Source organism: Pinus tabuliformis, chromosome 6 (assembly GCF_031772625.1).
Source record: "Pinus tabuliformis cultivar Carrire ecotype Pingquan chromosome 6, CPIR1, whole genome shotgun sequence".
NCBI lineage: Eukaryota > Viridiplantae > Streptophyta > Pinopsida > Pinales > Pinaceae > Pinus > Pinus tabuliformis.
In genome coordinates, this window is record NC_142292.1 from 369,776,995 (window position 1) to 369,798,728 (window position 21,734).

A 21,734-nucleotide genomic window follows, 5' to 3' on the forward strand; every position below is an offset into this window, starting at 1 on the left:
TTTGTCGAGAAGCTTGAGAATTTATTTTGAAGCTTCACAGAAAAAGGGCCAAATACATCAAGTATATGAAGAAACAATTTGTCCCGTAAGCTATCTTTAACCTCGTGGACATTAAAATAATTTATTTATTTCTTTCTTTCTCTACCCTACCAAATTAGAGAATACCTTTCAATACAATTATATACATAACACTTTTACTTCATCAAATTATATATTTAATAATTAAATTCACGAATTATTTATTTATTAGTTAATTATATGTTTTAAAATATTAAAATATATATATATATATATATATATATATATAATTCCTTAAATTTTATTAATAAAATTAATAAATAATTATTAATAAAACATATTTATAACAAATTACTATATTTGTATGTAGGAATTAAAACATAATTATAAAAAAGACAACCCATTTCCTAACTACTCAATTTAAACTTAAAAAATATATTAATTTAAAATTATATGATGTGAATGCCTAAGAGAAATCTCACACAAACTCACTTAACAAGTAGATGACAATTATATATATATATTTTAAAAATTTAGTATTTTTTTCTTTAAAAAATCTGAAATTAATAATGTTTTCTTTTCAATAATTTAAATAAATTTAACATCTTCAAAAACTTGTGTAACATCTTAAATTTTGAAATTTAATAACTATAATTTAAATTTCAAAAAATTTCCATTAATTTCATAAAATCATAAAAAAAAAAAAAAAAAACCATGCTTTTAATTGACGCTACTTTTTTTTAAAATTTGACGATAAAACTTAAACCTATGTTTTTATTAAACTTGAGACGAGTCCCACTTATTTTATAAACATTGCTCAGCGCAATTTTAACTATATAAAATATAATTATATATCACCATTGACTTTCAATTACAATAAAGTTACTCTTATAATAATAAAATGAAATGATATTTTAAGGTTTACAAGATTAAAAATAGTTTATGAGACAATTAGTTTCATGTTTTTGGCTTTTTGCAATTCAATCATTTTCCTATTCAAATTGATGATGAGCTGTGCCAACCTTCCAACAATCCCCTCCCTAAAAAGACAATGCCAAGAAACTGATGCTAACATGTTCTCATAACTATATCTGATGTCTTTGAATGCATCACAAAATGAGACCATTAGTTCATTGTTTTTGGCTTTTTGCAATTCAATCATTTTCCGATTCAAATTGATGATGAGCTGTCCCAACCTTCCAACAAACCCTTGGCTAAAAAGACAATGCCAAGAAAATGATGCTAACATGAGAACCTAACATGTTCTCATAACTATATTGGATGTCTTTGAATGCATCACAAAATGAAATGTTTTTCGCATTCCACAGCCCAAACGTGCAAAATGTACACACCCGTTCTTCCTAAGCTTTTTTAAGCCTTTTCCACCGTCCTATGCTAACATGTTCCCATAACTATCTCTCATCTCTTTGAATGCATCAAAAAATGAAATGATTTTCCGATTCCACAACCCAAACTTGCAAATGTACATCTCTTTGAATGCATCAAAAAATGAAATGATTTTCCGATTCCACAACCCAAACTTGCAAAATGTACACACTCGTTCTTCCCAAGCTTCTTTACGCTTTCCAGCATCCTTTTCACACCGAAGTTGATGTGAGTTGGTCCTTAATTGAGCAATAAGAACTTTTGCCCTCCACGAAATGCTAGCTCCAATGAACTCTTTTTGTTGTAGATCACATGTAGGGTTGAATTTCTCAATGTAATATTTCTTCTTTCTACTCAACGCTTTTCCCCATAAACTTTTTCATAACAAAATTCTTTAAAGCCTTGCTATTGATGGGACAACATTAAGATAGATATTCCATTTTTGCATCCATGTGTAGTTTTGTTTTATTCATGTTTTTTTTCTTTCATTCATGCCTTTATTGAATATAACATTAGGCCATCTATCTACTCTCATTTGCTCAATTCTTTTAAAATATCTTATGATTCTCTCCCTAACAATTACTTCAACAATAATAATAGTAGTTCCCAAAAATAAGATGACTTCACCTATAAAAAGTTAAAACAATTTTAAGATATAAATAAAATATTAAGTCGCATCTTTAAGCGTTTTCCCACACGCTCGTGACGTTTCCCGCACATGCAGCACCCGTCATGGGAAGCGAATAAAAAACAGGTCAGCATGCTATATTATCTTTTGCGTCGTGAATTATTTGCCGGGGCAGAGGATTTAATCGTAGAAGAAGACTGAAGTGCCATTTGTTTACAGAGCGGTTTTCTACATATTTTCTCCATCGATGCAAGACGCATTATTTTCAAGTTTTATGAAATATATTATTCTTCCATGTAGAATTGTGCGCCCACGCGGCTCGAACCTTTGAGAAGTCTCGGACGGTTCTTTCTCTCTGCAGAAAATGGACAGGGAATTGCGGGATCGTTCTAGCTTTATTGTAGGAATAATCGAAAACAGAGCTAAAGAGGTCGAAATATTTCATTTCTTTTGTGGCACTGATGTTATTTATCATTAAGTAGCACATTTTACCGGAATAATTTTCGGATTGACTTTATTTTAACTATCTTCAGAAGATTTTGAAAGAACATTGAACAGGCATGGTTTTCGGTTTCGTTTCTCAATCTTCACAAGAATTTGGTTCTTTTTTCTTGAGAGCATTTTACTTCAGTTTGTTATTCAATATCTGGTCCACTGAAAATTTCTCAATCTCCTTTCGAACCTGTAACATAGAAATATGCAGTAGTTTCGAAGAGGCTTTAGTAAAACATTTAGAAGATATGACAAAACCTCCTGAATTTGTATATCGTCAACTAGAGGGTATTTTTGAATAATTTTATGGATTTACTACATTTTTAACGTTCTTTGGAAGACGTTAATAAAACAATATTAAAGAGACATAGATTTTGGCTCGTTTTTCTCATTATCCACGTGAATTTGGCCTGTTTTGATGAGAACCTTTTATTTTAGTTTGCTATTCAAGATCTGGTACACGGAAACATTCTGAAGCGCTATTCGAACCTACGACGCCGAATATTGCAGTAGTTTTGAAGAGGCTTTATAAAAGCACTTTCAAAAAATGACAGAAACTGAGCGAACTTTAACCGAATGATAAATGAACTTATTATATTTTAACCATCATTTGGACGATTTCGAAAGAAGATTATTAGACAGGCAGGGGTTTCGGCTTCGTTTTCTCAATTTCCACACGAAGTTGGTTCTATATTGATAAGAACCTTTTGATTGATTTTTCTATTCAGTGTCTGGCACAGGGAAATGTTCTGTACATCTATTCAAACCTATGACACCGAAATTTGCAGTAATTTGGGAGGGCCTCAAACTCCAAAGAGATGAACAACCATCCGAATTCATTTATCACTAATTAAAGGATTATAGCTGAATAATTTCTGGATGTGCTATATTTTAATCGTGTTTGGAAGACGTGGAAAGAACAATCTTAAAGAGGCATGAATATCGGCTTCTATTCTCAATTTCCGAATGAATTTTGCTCTATTTTGATGTGAACCTTTTGATTTAGTTTTTGGTTCAATTTCTGGTACATTGAAACCCGGGTGCACCAAAATAGCAGTAGTTTTGGAGACATTTTATTTAAAGCACTTAAAATAAATGACAGAGGTATAATCTTTTACTCTGTTTATCATATACTCGTATCCTGTGAACCGTTTCAATTAAAATATATGTAATGCAGGTGGGTTTAGCGGCATTTGATTTGAGGACTGCTGCACTCCATCTTTCACAGTTCATTGAAACAAGTCGCTCGTATCAGAATACGAAAACGCTCTTACATTATTATGATCCAACGGATATCATTGTTACACCGTTTAAGATGGCTTCAGAGGGAATGGCTGGCGTGTCTGCTCTCGTTGATAGCTCATACTCTTTGACTAACAAGGTAACAAAGGGAATGAAAAATTAAGGTTCGCATTGGCTTTATTCGAGCAAACTTTTTAATTTTTTTCTTACTATTTGCATATTATATGCATGAAGGCATTTCGAGCGCTAAGTTTAACGTGGCTTTGTTTGGATGTCAAATTAAATTCAGTTACAAAGGTCTGAGTTAACTCTGTTTTATCCTACCTCTGTTTGCAGGTGATCATGGCGAGAAGCTGCTTTGACGACACAAAGGTACTTGTGTAGTGTCATTTTGGGTTTTAAAGACATGGATATTTTTTAAATATAGGAAAACTAATAATACAAGCAAAACATAACCACTCTTTAATTGCATAATTTAGGATCAACGACATCATGACTTAATGTTGGGAAATAGTTATGCTGGAAGACAGGGTCATTCTCTAATGGCATAGGCTAAACAGCGTTTTAGGGAAAATCACTTCAGCCACACCGTAAAAGATATTCTCTTATTCTGTGGGTTATTTAGCCTTTCTGCTCTTTATACGCATTGCTGCTTAGACAGAAGATCATTTAGCTAGACAAGAGCTTTTCTCTAGTCTACACCGGTAAGCCGTAAAAGTAATTATATTCTTCCGGTAGTAACATAAGCACCAGTTTATAAAACAATAAACAAGTAATGATATGTACCGATCAATTTCATCTTCTTATGAAGCACCAATATGACACAATAAATATGTGATGTTTGCAGGGAGCTATAATGGTGAAAAGTTTGGCTGCCAAGGAGCCCTCTGCACTAATTCTAGATACGTATTCCAAACAATACTATCTTTGCCTTGCAGCAGCTGCAGCTTGTATTAAATGGTAACCGTTTAAGCTTTTGTCTTGTGGATTATATGGTTGTCTTTTTTAATTCTTAACGACATAAGACGAGCTAATATAAGAGCCACTTTTGCCTCAGATTCCAAGAAATAAAAACATGTGGTTTTGCTTCAAGTTTTTAGGTAGAACATATTTGAGATAATTTTAATTTACTGGTTCAACTCATATGTCATTTTTCCAGTAATTTTAAATATGTATGCTAACGAGGTTTAACTGAAGTGGTTAAGAGGAATGATTGCTATTCTCTTCACTTAAGTTCAATTTCTCTGAATATTGTTGTAACTGCTATGAGTCTTGTTGTTGAATGACTTTGAACCCTGAAGAAATGATATGAGTCTTTTTGTCGAATGACTTTGAAACCTGAAGAAATAAGTTTTATTTTAGAAGATTTCCTTTTTCAAAATAATATGAAAGTTAGAATCCACATAGAAGGGAAATTTATGGGTTGCATTAACTTGTCTTCATTGCTTTTGGTAGCAGAATGGTAGGACTATTTTTTGTCTTAATATGATGGTAGCGCAATCAGGTTATTGTCACACAATTAAATTTTAAAAAACAGGTCAAAGCAAATATGTTGTGAGTACGTGTAACCCACCCTGCTGCCTCCTTTTATGGATGAAGAAGGCTAGGTTCTACAATCAATGTCAACCATCCCTATGGTGCACCTACGTGAGAGAGCCCAGCCTGCATGAAAGGGCTTCCTATATTAAAGCACCTTTCTCCTAGAAAAAAACACCCTCTACTATCTCTGGAAACTCGTGTGCTTTACCTAAATTTAGAGTAGCACCTACGTAAAGCTAAATCAACACCTAATAAAAGAACATAAAAACACAATCTAAAAGTGGAAAAGTATGTTCTAAATCTAGAAAAAACAGGTGTACTAAAAATTAAATATCTGCCTTTTAAATCTGTCCAGGGACAGCTCATGCATCCATACTGCACGCATGAGTTACACCTACTTTATGTCTATTAAACCATTGCACTTTTCATAGAGGCTTTTTAGTCTGTCTCAAGGTATGGGTACTGTTACCGGTGAAAGTCCATAAATAGAAGGGAGCCTTAGCTGCTGTGACAGTGGGTTAAGTCTCCATTGTTGTCATTGGCCTAGCATTTGCCCTTTAGGGATCCCCTGCTAGTTTGAGCGGTAACAGTACCCATACCTTGAACCAAGGGGTTTCCATGAAATGTGGGTATGAAATTTTAAGTTACAAAATGGGTCATAAAACCCTCAGCCATCAAAGTGATATCAAAATAAAAATGCAATTAACCTTCATTCCAGTTGCATCAGGCTTCAAGATATTTCACTCAAGCTATACCCACATCACCCAAGGAATACCAAGAGAGTGAGACACCATCATCAATCATCCAAATCATCCTCCACATATCCCAAGACCCCCCATGGCTGCCATAGATACAAATTGGCCCTCAAACTCAGCACAAACCAACGCAATGTGTTTAAGATTCCAGGTCATGACCCAAGGTTTGGGCTTTATTCCAGGTGGAGGGCTAGTTCATTCAGGAAATGATGCCCTAGGTGACCCAACTTGGTTCTTGGTCAAGGAGGCCTCAAGACTGCTTTGCTAGCCTTCTAGGTCAAAGAGAAGCAGTCTTGTAGCTTTTATACTTCGATGTACAAAGGAGATGGCTTATCAAGGTCAATTCACTGTTAGAATTACCCCTAGGAGATTTCGTTCACAGTACATGGCCCATACATTGAGAGATGCTATAGAGACAAAATTCCACAACTTTAAGCAATAAATGCATGTAGCAATTAACCCTAGAAATAGCGAAAATCCTAGTCCAATGTATATGCCAAAGTAAAACAAGAATAACATTAAAAGTATATACTTACATGTAACAGAATATATCCAACCATCCACAATTGACAAAAGAGAAGCTCCAAGAGAAGATAGACCAATATCCACACATCAAAATTCATCCATAAAGCTCCAATTCATCCTCTAGAAAAAGTGTGAAATTCTCAAGAGAGAAAAGATTCAATCCAAAGTGATGTTGAGAAAATGAATTCATCTCACTTGTATTTATACACTAATGAGGAGTTCGAATTAGCCTTCTTGGCCTACATAAGCCCCAAAAATAAAATAATAATTCAACTTTTGGTGACAAGCCCACCAAACTAGCTCATAAATGAAAGAATAAGCCTCTCAAGAGTTCAAATAATAATCTATGCATGTCGTAGGGCCCTCTAAGAGGCCTAATGAGGTACATGGGTGCCACAATGAAGAGTAGAATCCTCAAAAGCAGTGTACAAGGAGTTGGCCCCTTGTAGTAACCTGTGGTGCTCCAAATGACATGTGGGGGCACCCAAGTGTCCTCATGGGTCTCCAAACAAATCGAAGATGCCTGTAGATTGCCTGCAAGGGCTAGAATGATGGTGTAGGTGATGCCACATCATCGTGTAAGTCCTAGATCATCTGCCAAGTGTATGGTGCAAATATGGGGCCAGCTGGGCATGATGGATCAGGTGCATCTTCCTCGTCCAATAAGTGAACCATGAGCAATCTCTGAATGGCTGTGGGGATCCATGGAGTGTTGTTTGCTGCTGTGGAGGCCCATGGCTCTCAACACACACCCTACATGTGCCAATGTAGCCCTTTGGAGGATTAGGACCCCGTATAGGGAGACCAAACCCAAGATGGAGACCATCTGCAATCCTGCATAATATCCAATGCGTCCCCTAGCCTTCCAGTACAACAAGTCATTAGAGAAATCGAGAAATCGAGTAAATGAGCTTACCAATCACGGACCACAGGTGGGGACTTCATAATGGCTTGCCTTTTCATAATGGGCTTTGGGATGTGCCAATGTCTCCTAAACTCCAAATGGGGTTAACCAAGAATCCTATTAGGTGGTTTCTACTTCTAAATGGGATAATATATTCAAGGTACATCCTTCAAAAGGTGGTGGCATGTGACAATAGGTGAATGAAGTAGGGGATGAGAAGGGGCAGCCCTGGGTCACATGCTGGGGTACAAGGGTAGCTAATAAGAGGGAAGCCCACACTTGGGTTTATAATGTATAGGAGGGAGCAATTGTGGTACATGAGGTGCCTCGGCCTTGATTTTTCCACCCTTCTTTATATGCCTTTTTCCTTTTTATGATTTTCTTTGATTAACTGCTCGAGGCTCAAAGGGTAAGAGCATGATGTATAAGATATAGCAATGAATACCCCCTTTAAAGGTAGGGCGGTTCATTTCCCACCAGGGGTTGGGACAATCATGGGTTCCTATATGATGAAGGAGGTTCATAGAACCTGTAGGAACTAGGGTGATGGCCATGATGATGGGGTAGAGCTCATGTATTGGCTTTTGCCCACGTGCTAAATGTGTTTGTTTCGGCCATCTTTTGCATTTTGTGGTACATTTTCCTGTTGAATGTGGCCAAATATGCTTTTATTTTTCTTTTTAGCTGCATCAACCTTTGGGCTTTATTCCAGGTCATGACCCAAGGTGTGGGCAGTTGACCCTATGTGGACCTAGTGGAGGAATGTGGACCCAAGTGGGAGAAATGATGAATGGGGTAATAATGAGTGGAAAGAGGGTAATATAAGCATATAAGGGAGTGGGACCACGCAACTAGAATCGAGGTTTCCCATGAAATACCATCCCTAGAGCCAAATGGTCAGTAAAAGAGATCCCATGGGACTAGAATGCAAGGTTAATATCCAAAAGGGGTTAGGGGACAAGGGCACCGACCTAACCCATTCTTTCCGCCGAATTCCCCCATTAATCCATGCCCAGAAGTGTCCATGATAAGCAAACTACAATACTCAATTACCAAATGACAAGGCATACCTTTAGGTTCGGGAGGCCCACCTTCAAACATACGATCATGGCAGATTTGCGTGGGACCACATGGTTGGCTCAGGTGGCGGAGAAATGGCACAATGAGCTAGCTGGTGGCTGCAAGGGACTGCCGGCTGTCAGCTGAGGACATCTTGGAGAAAAAAATTTATCTTAGGGATATCACCCACAAAATGGTGGGTAACAGGTACTATGGCAAAATGTGGAAGTAATATGGGGTTCAATTGGGTTGAAATCGTACAATAGTTATATGTCGGAACATTCTATAGACATGTTTTGGATCATGAAATTGGTATGCAGGTTTTGGATTGCTCGAGGACAAACAATTTCGGGAAGGCAGGACTGTAATGAATGGTCATCGACCTAATAGCCTATTTGATGCTCGTAGGATATAGGGAAGAAGGGGATAAATTAATCTAATTGTTTGACTATCATTTGGGTAAAAAGAGCAACATTTAGAAGTGATAGTGAATAATTAATTAAAAAAGGTGCTATTAAGTGGCTTCGATAAAAAAATATTAAAAACTTTATAGTCACTTTTGTTACGCACCACTCGTGGGTAGTGTATATAGGGGAATTTTTTTCTCCTAGATGGTCCTCAGCCCACAGCCAATAGCCCCTTGTAGCCACCAAATAGCTTGATGTGCCATTATCCCCGCCACCTGAGACAGCCATGTGGTCCCTCGCCCACCCCACTTGTTATGATTGTATGTTTGAAGGTGGGCCTCCCGACCTCGAAGGTATAGCTTTTCATTGGTATAGTTGAGTAATTTTCCTTACTTGTCATGGGCACTTTTGGGCATGCATTGGTGGGGGGATTCGGTGGAAAGAGTGGGCTAGGTCGATACTCTTGTCTCCATTGCCCGTATTTGTGGTTATCCTTGTATCCTAGTCCCGTGGGATCTCCTTTACTGGCCATTAGCTTTAGGGTTGGCACTACTGTTGAGAAATCTAGGGTATCAATAGTTAGGTGATTTCTCTACTTATGATAATTGCTTGTGATAGTCTTTTTACTTCTTGATTACGATCTTCTCTTCTTGAGTTATTATTGTGTTCTTTTCATCAAGACAATTACCAAATCATGAACAGTAAAGAGAAGAGACACAATATATAGGCTTGTCAGCCGGGGCCAAAACCTCTCACTCTTTGAGAGGAAAACCCAAACGAAATTATTCTTATAGATCTTCAATTGACAAATACCAAGACCATGACAAAGACCCTTGACACTAGAGTGTGAAATTTCCTTAAACCCGAGAATTCCTACTGCAGCACTGATGATATTTCTTCTACTTGTTAGATTTACATGAACAAGTTATTTACAGTGTCCTACGACAAAGATTGAAATACATAAACTGTAGCCTACACCAATTAAATTATGTGCCGAAACAAGAACACAACAATAGAGAAAGATACACACAAGTGACAATTATTTTTGGACAAATGTCCCCGGAAAAACCCAATGCGAGAAAACCGATGCAACAGATCTAAGGGTTTTTATTATTATGTAGTAGTTTTCTGAATACAACTTTGGATGCCCTCCCGACAATCCAATTATCGAGAAATAAACTGGCAGAAGAAATTTTTTTAGATTACCTCACTCTACTTGGCAAGTTCCGGCTGATTCGGCAGTTAAACCAACATGTCCCTGGCTATTTCTGCGTTGCCTCTATGTGGGCCCAGCGTTAGCCTCTAAGGCTCTGCGTCAGCTCAACTGGGAATCGATTTGCCTTCTGGAGCAGTTTTCAGACCTCCCGGCTCAGAAATGTCAGCTCCCTCAGCAAATTTAGACGTCTGCGTGGAGAACTGTGTTGCGTCTGCGTGAGACCTTCTGGCTCAATGTCAACCTATGCGTGAGCCCTTCTGGATCAGTGTCAACCCCTCATGGGTCCTGCGCTGCCTCCTTCTGGTGTCTCTCTGCCTCTCTATTGCGTATCCTGGGCTCTGGAGAAGATATTCCAACCCAACAATCCCTTCCCCTCATTGCACAAGCTCACTATTGATATTCTCCCAGCAGTTGCTCTGCTTCAGAAAATCGAACTTCTGAACTCACTTTGTGTATCATCCAAGTGACCCTCAAGCTTCATTGACATTCAACGACCCAGATTAGAAGCTAATCGATGGCTAAGATCATTTTTGCTTAATAAGTCTTCTTCTAGAAGTTACACCCACATTTAGAGTAATATCCATTAATTAATTTATTTCTTAAGTTTAGACTTAGGGTCCCATTAAAAATAATTAATTATTTTAATAAAACTATTTCTGGGTTCTTTGGAATACATGTGCCCAAGCCTCCTTGCAAAATTTGAGACTTAGAGCACATCCGATGCTACCAGAAATCAACACTTCCTCTTAGCGAGGGATGTGCTCTAGCAATGCACCCTGCTGAAGCATCACTCTGTTCTATAACATCTCCCTCTGTGTTGCTGATGTCTGACATGCTATCCATCAACTACTGCGCTGTGTTGATTTGGGGTAGCATAGGATGTGCTCTAGCCATGAAATTTGGTGGAGACGTTGGGGCACATGAGATTTCCAATACCCAGAAAGGGTTTGGGCAGATTCTAAACAGTTCAAGAGATATTAAAATAATTAATATTTTTAATGGAGTCCCTAAGTCTAAACTTAGGGAAAATAAAATATTAATGTGTATTAATATGAAACTGTGTTAGAATGGTCCAAAAGACATGGATCAAGCCAGATCTAATCTTAGCGGTTGATTAGGGACTTAATCTCGGCCGATGATATGTCAACAGGAAAAGTATAAGAGGAGGCTTGAGGGTCACTTGGAGAAAACACCAGAGTGATCAGTGATTCTATTCTCTAGAGCGGGGTTTGCTAAGAGAGATAGAATTAGTGATCGGGAGATGCAACTGAGGGGCATTTGAGTACAGAGAGACAAAGAGGCAGAGATAGTGTCGAGAGAGCAGTGCAATAGCCAAGGGAGTGATGCAGAGCCAGCTAGGGCTCATGCCGGGCCACGCAAAGGCAGCCGGGAGTTGTGCAGTGCCTCAGAGAGGTCAACGTTGCTGACGCAGAGAGCCAGAGGGCTGACATAGGGCATCCCAGGGTTGACGCAGACCCATCTGGGGTGACGTAGGGCCAGCGTGGGATAGAGGGGCTGACGCAGTCTAGAGAGAGGCTGACGCTGGGGTTTATGGGGCAGATTTGTGTTGAGTAGTTGTCGGAAGGATTATTCGGGGTTTCAGCCAGGAGATTTGTCAGAAACTGAGAGGTATTACTGCCAAGGAAATTCTCTGTTGGGTAGGCCAGTTTCAGCACCCAGATTGTACTCTGATATTGCTTAATAAGAAAACCCTCAGATCGCTGCACCAGTTTTCCCACATTGGGTTTTTTCGGGGACATTAGTCCAAAAATAATGGTGTCATATGGCGTGTTTGTTTCTGTTTCTTTTAGTTACTGATCTGTAATATGTTGGGCATGCACTAGTGTTTATTTTCAGTATTTACATTGTAAATAACTTGTTAAGTAAAATAACAAGTAGGTAGGAATAAATCAGATAAAGTGCATGGAGGGTTTCTAACTAAGTAAACTTAGAAACTTCAACATGGTATCAAAGCGTGATTGCAGATCACAGGAGGACTAAGGACATCAGCCAATCGGAGCAATAACAACAGAAAACAACTGTCTCGTGGTGACAGAAGTTGTTTCTAGCAGAGCAGCAACAAGGGAAGGGTGATGTAGTGCCTGCGTCATCAAGGGCGAGTCGAGAAGAGGCAACGCAGAAGCTGAGGCAAAGGGAGCCTCACGCAGAGCCACGCAGTAGCTGGGAAGGCTGATGAGGCCGGGTTGCTGGTGCCGGGATTGCGTAGAGCCTAGAAGCTCTCACCTTCAGGTTGCTGGGGTTTAGAAGGCTTTGGGAATATTGCAAAGAGGAGTTGCTACCGAGGGTTTCTAGTTGAGGAACCTGGATTAGTGGTGCGGTTGCACAAGACGATCAGAGTAGGGGGCATCTCGACAAGCGGTAGAAGGATTTCCAAGAGGGAAATCAGGACTCAGAGGGAGTTCAGAAGAGAACTTCCAGACGGGAAGTAGAGACTTAGAGGAGTGGAACAGAGAACTTCCAGAAGGGAAGTAGAGGAGCATCATGGCACTACACGGAGTAAGAGACCAGGATAGACTGGACGGAGCGTCGAACTTCGCAGTTTGGAAGGCCAGAATCTTATCCGTACTTGACAGGAATCATGTCAAGAACTTTGCCTTAAAGGTAATAGCTATCCCAGTCGACCCCAATGATAATGACAAGTACGAGGAGGCAATGGCGAGGGCCAAGAGCATCATCCTTGACGGGGCCAAGGATCATGTAGTACCACACATAGCCGAGAAGGAAGCGACATTTGAGATGTGGGAGGCTCTCAAGAAGTTGTACCAGCATACTTATGTGCAGAGAAGAATGTTGCTTCAGAATCAGTTGAGGTCATATCAAATGAAGAAGGGAGAACCGATTGAGACCTTCCTCGGAGGACTGAATGAGATCTGAGATCAGTTGACTGCTATAGAGGCAACACCGGATTAGGAGCTGATGGTGAGGACAACCCTGAATGCTGTCTCAGAAGACTGGGAGGTATTTGTCCAGAGTATAGTGGGCAAAGGGACTCTCCCACCTTGGGACGAGATGCGGGAAGCTCTTCGTCAGGAAGAGATCAGACGACAGTCGAAGACGGGTAGCAGCAGCAAGGGGATCAAAGTCAAGCAGGAGGAGGAAGATGTGGCCCTAACATCTGAGGGAAAGCAGGAGAAGCGAAGAGGAAAGATCTCTCCAAGATCAAGTGCTTCCACTGTGGGGAGCTAGGTCATTATGCAACTTAGTGTCCAAGGAAGAAGAGTAAGGGAGATTCTTCCGAGACTAAGGCAGCGCCAGCACGGGCAGAGAAGGAAGTTTTGACAAACGATGACTGTGCCATGAGTGCACACGCACCACTTGAGAAGAAGTGGGGAGACATTGAGCTGTAGTTAGGCGGACTACAGGTGATGAGGGGCAGGATCCTCAAGGTACCTAGCCTCTTGGATTAGACCTTGCTATGAGAGCCTTGACGAGGAGTAGCAGGACTGGCTGAGTCGAGTAGAGATGGATGCGGATGGAGTGACAGAGAGAGATACAGTGCAGGAGTCTCGAGACAGCGCGAGGCTAGTAGGCTACAGCAGTGTGAGAGGCACAGGAGTGTTGCACCAGTGCAGGATGGCACAGAGAGGTGTGCAACAGTGCGAGATGTAGGGAGTTGTTGCAGCAGCGCAGAGGTCAGAGAGGGAGCACTTGTTAGCGATAGAGGGAGCTTCAACATCAGTGGGTGTCTCTAGCCCAACAGAGAGGTCAAATTGGAGATCAGTTACTTACTTCTCAGTAACTGAGTTGCAGTGTAGCAGTGGGCAGCACGATGCAACATTATGAGAGGAGGTGCAGTGCGGATGCAGTGTTGGGAGAAAGGACCATCAGTAGCATGGATGCAGAGGGAGCTGTCGTACATATGCAGCAGTGGCAGTAGCAGAACCATGGGCAGTAGTAAATGATACAACAGTGCAGAGGATGGTGGGTAGCAGGCCTAGCATCAGCACAAGGACCGATGCCGGATAATCAGAGTAATACTCAATGAGGAGTATTGCTAGAGCACAATCCTCGCTAAGAGGGAGTGTTGATTTGGGGTAGCATTGGATGTGCTCTAGCCACGAAATTTGGTGGAGAGGTTGGCGCACATGAGATCTCCAATACCCAAAAAGGGTTTGGGAAAATTCTAAACAGTTCAGGAGATATTAAAATAATTAATATTTTTAATGGAGTCCCTAAGTCTAAACTTAGGGAAAATAAAATATTAATGTGTATTAATATGAAACTGTGTTAGAATGGTCCAAAAGACATGGATCAAGCCAAATCTAATCTTAGTTGTTGATTAGGGACTTAATCTCGGCTGTTGATATGTCAACAGGAAAAGTATAAGAGGAGGCTGAGGGTCACTTGAGAAAACACCAGAGTGATCAGTCATTCTATTCTCCAGAGCGGGGTTTGCTAAGAGAGATAGAATTTGTGATCGGGAGATGCAGGGGCATTTGAGTACAGAGAGACAGAGAGGCAGAGATAGTGCCAGGAGAGTAGCGTAGTAGCCAAGGAGAGTGACACAAAGCCAGCTAGGGCTCACGCAGGGCCATGCAGAGGTAGTCGGGAGCTGCACAGTGCCTGAGAGAGGCCAGCGTTGCTGACGTATAGAGCCAGAGGGTTGACGCAGGGCATCCCAGGGTTGACGCAGACCCATCTGGGGTGACGCAGGGCTAGTGTGGGATAGAGAGGGGCTGACGTAGTCCAGAGAGAGGCTGATGCTGGGGTTTTAGGGGTAGATTTGTGCTGAGTAGCTGCCGGAAGGATTATCCGGGGTTTCAGCCAGGAGATTTGTCAGAAACTGAGAGGTATTACTGCCAAGGAAATTCTCTGTTGGGTAGGCTAGTTTCGGCACCCAGATTGTACTATGATATTGCTTAATAAGAAAACCCTCAGATAACTGCACCGGTTTTCCCACATTGGGTTTTTTCGAGGACATTAGTCCAAAAATAATGGTGTCATATGGCGTGTTTGTTTCTGTTTCTTTTAGTTGATGATCTGTAATATGTTGGGCATGCACTAGTGTTTATTTTCAGTATTTACATTGTAAATAAATTGTTAAGTAAAATAACAAGTAGGTAGGAATAAATCAGATAAAGTGCATGGAGGGTTTCTAACTAAGTAAACTTAGAAATTTCAACACGCTACCGCTGCAACTGTACTGCTGCTGACATTGTCACTGTCAACACTGCATCTGTACTACAACTCCCTTTGAATTTCTGCATCCGTGCTGCTGCTGGCACTGCCACTGCCAACTGCCCTGCACTGCAAACTGCTGCTGCTACTGCATCAGCAATGGAAAAACATCCCAAATTATTGAACTAACTTTGTTTAGTATTATACCATGTGAATGTTGGAGCCTGACTTTTGCTAGTCTCTGTGTTGACCCTCTTGAATCTTCTGCACTGCTGCTGACCTTTGCTCTGTGCCATCTGCACTACTGCCAACTCTGCTCTACGATGTTCAGTCTATGGCACTCCTAGCCACGACAACTGTCTCTTCGAAACTCCTCGGCACCATCTGACACTAGGCCATCCTGCTACTTCTGATCTGGGCTCCCGTAGCAAGGAATTGATCCGAGAGGTGGGCTCCTCAAGGATCCTACCCATCTATAGCTCTTTCGAACTACAACTCCAAATCAACCCACCTCCCTCCTAGAGGTATCTCAGTTTTCATGGCAAACTCCTCCTCCTCGATCTTTGCGGGTGCAGCCTTCGGATTGTGCTTCTCATCTTTGTCCTACTTCCTAAGAGGACACTAGTGACCCATATCACCGAAGCACTTTATCTTCGAGACGTCCTTCTTCCGCCTTCGCTGCTCCTGCTGCCCCTTTGATGCAAGGGCTCCATTATCGTCCTCCTCCTTGGGATTCGACCCACTACTGCTGCTTCCATCAAGCTTACACTTGACTAGATCTCTCCTCAGCTCCTCTTGCTTAAGATCTGCCCACATCTCATCCCAATTTGGTAAAGTTGCCCTGCCCAAGATACTTTGGACAAAGACTTGCGCCTCATCTGAGACAGAATTGAGGGCCAGTCTAACCAAATCGGAATCTTGAGGTGTAGACCCCACAGCTGATAACTCATCTCGCATCTTTTGAAGCTTTGTGAGGAACGGATCCACACACTCCCCCTTCTGCATCTGAGCAGATCTCAGTTTCTACTCAAGGTACATCTTCCACTGCTCGGAAGATCCCTGATACAACGTAGACAACACATCCCACATCTCTGTAGCAGTCCCTCTACTAGCGATGTGACCGACTACATGATCCTTCACTCCGTTGAGGATCATTCGCTTTGCCTTCGCCATTTCTGCTTTGTACTTCTTTAGCGGATCTGCATCTGCAGACACAGCCACCACGGTGTCGACATATGTCTTGAGGGCATGCTCATCTAGAAGGAATGACATCTTTGCCTTCCAGATGACATAGTTGGATGCTCCGTCCAATCTATTCTGATCCCTCAAGCCATTGGTTGCCATCTCTGCCACGAAAATCTGTCAAACTGCTCCTCTCTACGTCTTACTGCTATTGCTCAACCAATAAGAAAACGAACTTCTTGGTGGGAAGTCTTTTGAGGAAAAGTTGCCTCACTGTGCTTCTCTTCTCTTCTGACGTCTTTTTGCCTAGCAAAACGGCCTCTAGAAAAACTGCGTCCCACTAGCTCCTCCTCACGCTGAGACTTCAACGCTGCTCCCTCTGCCACGACAAGTTTTCGATTTGGAAGCCCTTCTCTCTGTCGACTCACTCAAAGAGAGTCTGCCTTGAACTTCTGCCCTCCTAGCTTGGACTACGCAAATCCTCTGGGGTTTGAACTGCTGCCTCCTGCAGCTATTTCGATCTCCCTCTTTTGCTCAGTGCTGGGTTCTTTGGCACTGTTCTTTTTGCTTCACCTGAACTCGCTCCGATACCATGTGAAAATTCCTTAAACCCGGGAATTCCTACTGCAACACTGATGATATTTCTTCTACTTGTTAGATTTACATGAACAAGTTATTTGTAGTGTCCTACGACAAACATCGAAATACATACATTGCAACCTACACCAATTAAATTATATGCCGAAACAAGAACAAAACAGTAGAGAAAGATACATACAAGTGAGTTATTTTTGGACAAATGTCCCCGAAAAAACCTAATGCGGGAAAACCGGTGTAGTAGATCTGAGGGTTTTTATTATTATGTAATAGTTTTTTGAATACAACTCTGGATGCCCTCTCGACAATCCAGTTTCAGAGAAATAAACTGGCAGAAGAAACTTGTGAGATTACCTCACTCTACCCGGCAAGTTCCGGCTGATTAGGCAGTTAAACCAATGTGTCCTCTACTATTTCTGCGCTGCCTCTGTGTGGGTCCAGCGTAAGCTCAATTGGGAATCGATTTGCCTTCTGGAGCAGTTTCTAGCCCTCCTGGCTCAGAAATGTCAGCTCCCTCAGCAAATTCGGACTTCTTCTTGGAGAACTGCGATGCTTCTGCGTGAGCCCTTCTGGCTCAACGTCAACCTCTGCGTGAGCCCTTCTGGCTCAGCATCAACCCCTCCTGGATCCTGCAATGCCTCCTAGTGTCTCTCTGCCTCTTTGCTGCATATCTTAGGCTCTGGAGAAGATACTCCAACCCAACTATCCCTGCCCCTCATTGCACAAGCTCACTATCGATATTCTCCCGGCAGCTACTCTGCTTCAGAAAATCGAACTTCTGAACTCACTCTGTGTATCATCCAAGTGACCCTCAAGCTGTTGGCATTATGATGCATATGTTGTACTTGATGGCAACCCTCTGATAGAAGAACATCTCACTTACATATAACTAGATCAATCTACAGATGTGACTAAATGCATGGGATGCAGGACAGCTCAAAGGGATAAGAAGATCAAGTTCTAAGTATGACAAGTTAGCTTTGCCATCAAGTCCAAAGGGGGAGATTGTTGGCATTATGAGACAAGTGTTGTCCTTGATGGCAACTCACACAGATGGTAGATCATAGTGCAGCAGATCAGTAGCAAAGAATTGATGATCAGACTACAAAGAATGAAGAAAGAAGAGTATATACGCAGGTTCACTATATACCAAGTAGGGTATACACGCAGGTTCACTATATACCAAGTCGCGTATACGCAGGTTCACTATATACCAAGTAGGGTATACACGCAGGTTCACTATATACCAAGTCGCGTATACGCAGGTTCACTATATACCAAGTAGGGTATACACGCAGTTTCATGCACGGAAAAGCGCGTACATGTCGGAAAGCTTATTTTTGGGTCCGTGGTATTTAGACCTATGGTTTTGGTCCGTGGTATTGCACCCATAAGTGTTGATCCCAAGTATTGGGTCGATGGTATTGTTTTATTATGGTTTTGGTCCGTGGTATTGAGCAAGGCCTAAGACTATAAAAGGAGAGGAAGATCATTAGGCAAGGGCATCAAGAAAGTCTTGAATATCTGATGAAGTATGAGATCTAGTATGCAGGGTATGGGTTGATGATGCATTGCTTGATCTGAGCTAAGGTGGGATCTCACCAGTTGATGGAGAACAAGATCTAAGGAGAGATCGGGATCAAATGGTTTGAAATGAACTATCTTTATATGGTTGATTATGCTTATTCTAGATCTGCATACTGACGCATGTAATATAAATGTTATGAGTATGACTGATGTCTGGTACAGCTGCAAAGTTATAAGAAAATATTTTTAGATCTGTACGCGGGTTGGCCTTGGAAAAAGTGCGTATGTGCGCGGGTTTGATTCATTGTAATAGCGTATACATTTTGAAGTTTGATGTTTGAAGTTGCAGTTGGGTCTGAGTGATTTTGCAGAGTTCTGTGTCTGCTCTGTGTTCTGGTGACTGTGTTGTTGACAGGGTTTCAGTGTTTCAGTGATTTAGAAATTGATGATGCTAGTAATGATTGTTTCGAGCTTCAATGATAGTTATGGGTCCAGTATGAAAATTGGATGAAATGTGGCCTTTCAGATTATGTGTTGTGCTTCAGGAGTATCCAGTCTGAAAATGTATGAAACGTGGTACCCGGAGGAGGGAAGATTGTAGGCCAGCGCCTACGTACTAGTATCTTAGCTAGTACAAGAGCAAAGGGGGTTGGAGCTCCCTTCCAGGAGAATCTGGAGAACGAGAGAAGGTTGTAGCCTTCTGCAGGTTGTAGCCTACGTGTTGGTAAAGGACTGCACCAGTTCATTGTAAAAGAAGTTTCTTATTAAAGGAAGATAGAAACGAATTGCAGTAGTGGTTTTCACCCACATTGGGTTTCCACCTTATATCATGGTGTTCATGTGTGCTTCTTGTGTGTGATGATCTGTTCTGTTTTACTGCACCTGCTTATCGTTCATATGGTTAATGAAGTTCTGATACACTAACTAAAGATCAACATTTAATGGATTAACTGAATCATAAGTATTTTGGATATACGTTGGTTGCTTTAGACACAGTTGCGTATAGACGCGGTTTCCCTTGAATGAAGTAGCGTATATGTATCTAAGTATGGAAATGAAAAAGTTTTATTGATCTAATAATACTGATTCACCCCCCCCTCTCAGTATTATTTCCAACAATTGGTATCAGAGCGGGTCCTTTGGTAGAAGCTTGATCGCTTGAAGGAGATCTGTGGAACTATGGGAAATAAGCTTAAGAAGAAAGCACCTAAGAAGAAGAAGACATCTCAGAAGAACTATGACAGTGGGAGCATCGATTGGGGATTAAGTATAAGAAGCTCTTCAGATTCAGAATCATTTCAGAATGAAGATGAACTATCAGGTATGAATTTGCTATCCTCTGATGTTATTGCTATCTATCCATTTGGAAAAGATGAAAGTGATAGCGAAACAACTGAATTTGCTCTTATGGGTGAACAAGAAAGATATCAAATAGAGGCAGAATTTAAAAGGCTCTCAGATAAAATCAGAGATCAACAAGATCTATTGAACAAAAGGGAATGTGACTTCAAAGAAGAAGCTACCAAACATAAGGCCCAACTGGAGGAAGGAAACAAGGTAAGGAAGTTATTCAAGGACAAATGTCAAAAGTTGCAGGATGAAGTAACATCACTAAGAGATGAAGTCAATGAAAGAAGCACAACCATCAAGAAACTCAGAGATAGATCCAGTTACTATGAAAGTCTTGAAGCCACGAACTGCTCGCTAAAGGAAGATCTTGAAGAATCAAAGAAGCAGAATAAAGATCTACTCCAAGCTATTGAAAAACAAGTAAACGAAGTTATCAGCTTAAAATATCAGCTGGAATGTGCCTTCAGAATTCGTCAAATGCAGCAGGATCTGAATGAAGAACAAGAAAAGGAGATTCTCAAACTAAGGCATCAGTTGGAAGAGGAAGGAAAGCTGAAGAAGACATGAAGAAGCAATGTCTAGAAAAGGAAGAACAATGTCAAGTTGAGGTAAATATCTTGAAAGGTAAATTAGAAGAAAAGGATAAACTGTTGCGATTTCAAGATAGTACTAAAGCCTTGGATGATATTCTTAGTAGTCAAAGGTCTCCTGCTATCAAGACAGGTCTTGGTTTTCATGAATCTGTTGAAGGTGAATCTAGCTCACAAGGTGAGGCAAGGAACTCTAAAGAGAAATCTAAAATGATCAACAAGGAGATAAGAGAGATGAGAAGTCAACCCCATCAACAATCAAGGAAAGAGATTCTTCAAAGAAAATCTTTTACTACTCCTATGAATAATGTTGAATGTTATGTATGTCATAATCTTGGATATGTTGCAGCTAGATGTAGAAGAAGAAGGTTTCAAGACCATCATGCAGAAAGATCATCACATTCAAGGTACTTTAATGGATATTGCTTTGCTTGCAATATGTTTGGTCACAAAGCTGCTGATTGCTACAGGAGGAATATGAAACATGTAAGATGTTATGCATGTAACAAGTTTGGACATATAGCAAAGGAATGCAGGAACAAAGCACGGACTTCACACCAAAAGGAGAAAACAATATCACACTTGAAGATATGGAAGAAGAAGGAAGTACAGACAGAAAGATGTGGCACAACACAATGTACTCAGATACAGCGCAGCACAGACTCAGAGGGAGCTGAAAGTATAAAACTTCAGTGTCTTGAATCTCATACGCAAGTTCCATAAAGGGAAGTCGCGTATATACGCGAGTTGGATACTGCACAGTCGCGTATATGATTATCTGAAGAAATGCAATAGGGACAGGTTCAGGAAAATGATTTGTTATGTTCAAGTCCATTATTTGCTCTATTGGTTAATAGTTACAGTCTGATGAGGATGTGTGGAAATGTTTTGATACTTGTAAGATGTCTAGAAGTGTTTTGATCCTAACTTGATGATGATGATGTCTTGATGCTTATTATGCATGATCAGATCTAACAGATGGCACATGTTGAGGGGGAGCATATGCCTTTAATAATTCGTTGTTGGCATTATGGTTAATAGTCCTTGGTGATGATGCTTATATGGCTAAATGATATATCTTGCTATGATGTGGTTATGAGTTGTCCATGATAAAATCTCATATGGTTCTTGGGGTTACATAGTTGATGTTCAGATCAGATTTATGGTTGATTCTTTGA

The 21,734-nt window shown here is 40.8% G+C and overlaps 1 protein-coding gene across 1 annotated transcript in view; it reads left to right on the forward strand.

Moving 5' to 3' along the window:
• Positions 1 to 2,135: 2,135 nt before the first annotated feature.
• MSH4 (MUTS-like protein 4) overlaps positions 2,136 to 21,734 on the forward strand; it is a 438,807-nt gene continuing 419,208 nt past the window's right edge. Inside the window, exons 1-4 of the mRNA XM_089373522.1 lie at positions 2,136 to 2,462; positions 3,702 to 3,905; positions 4,103 to 4,138; positions 4,614 to 4,726. Of these exons, the coding sequence (XP_089229648.1) occupies positions 2,397 to 2,462; positions 3,702 to 3,905; positions 4,103 to 4,138; positions 4,614 to 4,726 (419 nt within the window). The 5' untranslated portion in view covers positions 2,136 to 2,396. The remainder of the gene's footprint in view (positions 2,463 to 3,701; positions 3,906 to 4,102; positions 4,139 to 4,613; positions 4,727 to 21,734) is intronic.